This window comes from Rutidosis leptorrhynchoides, chromosome 5, assembly GCF_046630445.1.
Source record: "Rutidosis leptorrhynchoides isolate AG116_Rl617_1_P2 chromosome 5, CSIRO_AGI_Rlap_v1, whole genome shotgun sequence".
NCBI classification, from domain to species: domain Eukaryota; kingdom Viridiplantae; phylum Streptophyta; class Magnoliopsida; order Asterales; family Asteraceae; genus Rutidosis; species Rutidosis leptorrhynchoides.
In genome coordinates, this window is record NC_092337.1 from 36,567,922 (window position 1) to 36,570,889 (window position 2,968).

Genomic DNA, 2,968 nt, shown 5'->3' on the forward strand with positions numbered 1-2,968 from the left:
TTGGTATTCATTCAACTGACAATTTTCCTCCTTAATTAGTTACGGATATGAAGTCTTTATAAAAATCCCATCTATTTATATTTTATTCTTTTTGGTCTTTAACTATGTAAAACTAGTCATAAAAAGTTGATTTGTTTTAAGCGCTCAATTCCAAGTAAGATGTACAGGGTATTAATACTCAATTTGAAATATTTGAATATATATTTAGCAAGCCTAAAATTTACATAACTTAATTATGGACCAATGTAAATTTTAAAATCCTTATACTAATTTAAAATTATTATATATAATTATTTATATATACATATCTATTTATAAACAGATGTTCGTGAATCGTCGAAAATGGTCAAAGGATAATTGAATATATGAAAACAGTTCAAAATTTTTGTGACTCAACCTAACAAACTTTGCTTATCGTGTCAAAAATAATAAATCGTATCGAGAGTTTGGTTTAAAATTAGTCGAAATTTTTCGGGTCGTCACAATATTAGCTTAAGTGTGTTGGTACTTCATGATCATACTAAGGATGTCTAGATAAGATTTATGATCACAAGTTATTGTTTAACACTTATGTGTTATGCCTAATCTTGGTTAATTTGTCATTAAGACGTCATTAGGTGTAATTAACCACGATTAGTGTTTTTATGACCAAAACTCGATTGAGTATGGAGAGGGCATCTATTCTAAGCATGTTGAGAAAGGTTTCATGAATTATAGATGTCGGGAACTAGTCAAATTTAATTTGGTCAAAATTGGTGACAGAGAAAACTGCAGTCGCACTACGGTTGATCGTGGTGGCAACCGTGCAACTTGTTTTCATAAAACTGCATTGCAATTCAGTTTGGGGTTCTACGGCTAGGTGTACGGTCGACCGTACCTTGACCGTGTATTTTGCTGATCTTTAATCTCATTCTTTGAGCAATGTTTGGCTTGGTCATTTGCAAGATAAATTATGGATTAGTGACCTTGCGTATTTTATGTTAAGATGTCAGTCATCACTTATGCATATGTATGTGTCATCATCAAAACATATTCATTGGTTAATCATCATGCTTAACTTTGTCATTTAGTTCATTAACCACATTCAACCATCAAGGACGGTAAGGTTTCCACTTGATTGATGTTGGTAGCGACTGTGCTGTAATTTTCATTAAGGCTAGCCACCATTTGTAATACCAGGTTCTCAGGTGAGATTTTGGACCCGACATCGGCTAATTGATCAGCGAGGTTCTTTAGTTCTTCACAGTAAGCAGAAATATTTGGAAAATTATCCAACTTGCAGTTTGTAAACTGATTCATGAGGGCTAGGGCTCTAGTATGTTTGTTGTCATGGAATAGGCTTTTCAGCCGATCTCAAGCTTTCTTTGCGGTGAGGTCAGCTTCCATGATGGTTCGAAGTAATTCTTTGGAGATAGTAGCATAGATCCACTGGAGAACAATCGCATCGTGTCGTTCCCAGACTTCTTGCGTGATTTCAATAGCCTTAGAAGAAGTAGACGCAGGTATTGTTTCAGAGGTGAGATGTGCAAGCACATCATGTGCTTTGTAGTGTATTTTAAACAGTTCACTCCATGTTTTGTATTGATTGTTGTCCAACTCGAGTTTGATTGGAACATAGTGGAGTATGTGGTTGATTGGTTGAAGTTTAGTGAGTTCCGAAGACATGATAAAGGGTAGAAAAAGATGAAGATGCAGTAGAAGTGAGGTTGTGTGATGCCCCGTACAAAATTAACGTGTACGGATCATCAACAACAGGATCATTACAAGGTCAAACACTATATGCTGTTTTAAAAGAAGTTTGCATTCATAAGAAAAGGTGATGTCTTAACCAACATCAAATGTTTTACAACGAAAGTATGCTTCTATGAATAGAAGCAATTAATGATAGTACGTGACCCAATGGTCATTACAAATACATTGTTCAAAAGTAATAAAGTTTGAATGCAAAATAAATGTTTCATGCGAAGACATCTCTAATAAGCGCAGCGGGAGTCTACAAAGCATGGCAACTACAGCGGAAGCAATCAAACCTTAAGCATCTGAGAAAAACATGCTTAAAAACGTCAACACGAATGTTGGTGAGCTATAGTTTAAGTATAACAGTAATGTAAGGTAGGCCACGAGATTTCAGTATTTCAAAACAGTATGAAAAGTATATGTATAACCGTGGGCACTTGGTAACTAACTTAACGTAAATAACACCCCCTAAAAGTACACTTGGCAAGTGCATAAGTTTACGAAGTATTAAACACCTGTTAAATGCTAACGCTACTAGCCCGAGTGGGGATGTCAAACCCTATGGATCCATATCTAAGATTCGCGTTCACCGGTTCAAAGACCAATGACTAAACGTTACCGAGCTAAGGGGAAAGTTTATGCCGTTGTATAACCCACACATATATAAAGTTTAAGTACTCGTGCCTAGTATGTAAAACGTAAAATGCGCATGTATTCTCAGTCCCAAAATAGTTAAAGTAAAAAGGGATGCTATAACTCACAGTGAAAAGTAGTAAAAGTCGATACGCGGGAATAGTAAGCAAGTGGTTAGTCCGGAAGGTCCTCAACCTAAGTAAAAAGTTACTAAGTCAGTAAATCGTTCCCAAAGGTTTAAAAGTATGTAAATTAGGTCTTAAGTATCATCATCATTCATCATTAATCAAAAAGTGTAAAGTAAGTTTCAATCAAGAATAGAGTTTGAAATAAAGGCTGGATTCGTTCAGTCGTCACGATCTCTATACAAACTGAAATGATGTGAGACCAGTGGCCATGGATCCGTATATGAGTCCCCTAGAGTCTGACCAATTTCCAGAACCAAACTCGTCTTCGTGTGACCGTGGCGACGGTTTAAGTGAGAGTAGGTCAGAAATTTCAGCACAACGTTAAAAGGGTGCAGTGACTTTCGGATGGCCATAAATCCTAAACCGTAACTCGGATTAAGATGAGGTCTAAATGGAAAATCATCTACTCG

At 36.1% G+C, this 2,968-nt stretch overlaps 1 protein-coding gene across 1 annotated transcript; it reads right to left on the reverse strand.

Annotated features, from left to right (window-relative positions):
• Nucleotides 1–1,353: 1,353 nt before the first annotated feature.
• LOC139848529 (uncharacterized) lies at nt 1,354–1,665 on the reverse strand. Its single transcript, XM_071838257.1, has one exon. It carries the CDS (start codon nt 1,663–1,665, stop codon nt 1,354–1,356), a length of 312 nt encoding a protein of 103 aa, XP_071694358.1.
• Between the last annotated feature and the right edge of the window lie 1,303 nt (nt 1,666–2,968).

What these genes read in the sequence shown, in the direction of transcription:
- LOC139848529 (XM_071838257.1), bottom strand. Translation starts at nt 1,665, where the DNA reads ATGTCTTCGGAACTCACTAAACTTCAACCAATCAACCACATACTCCAC.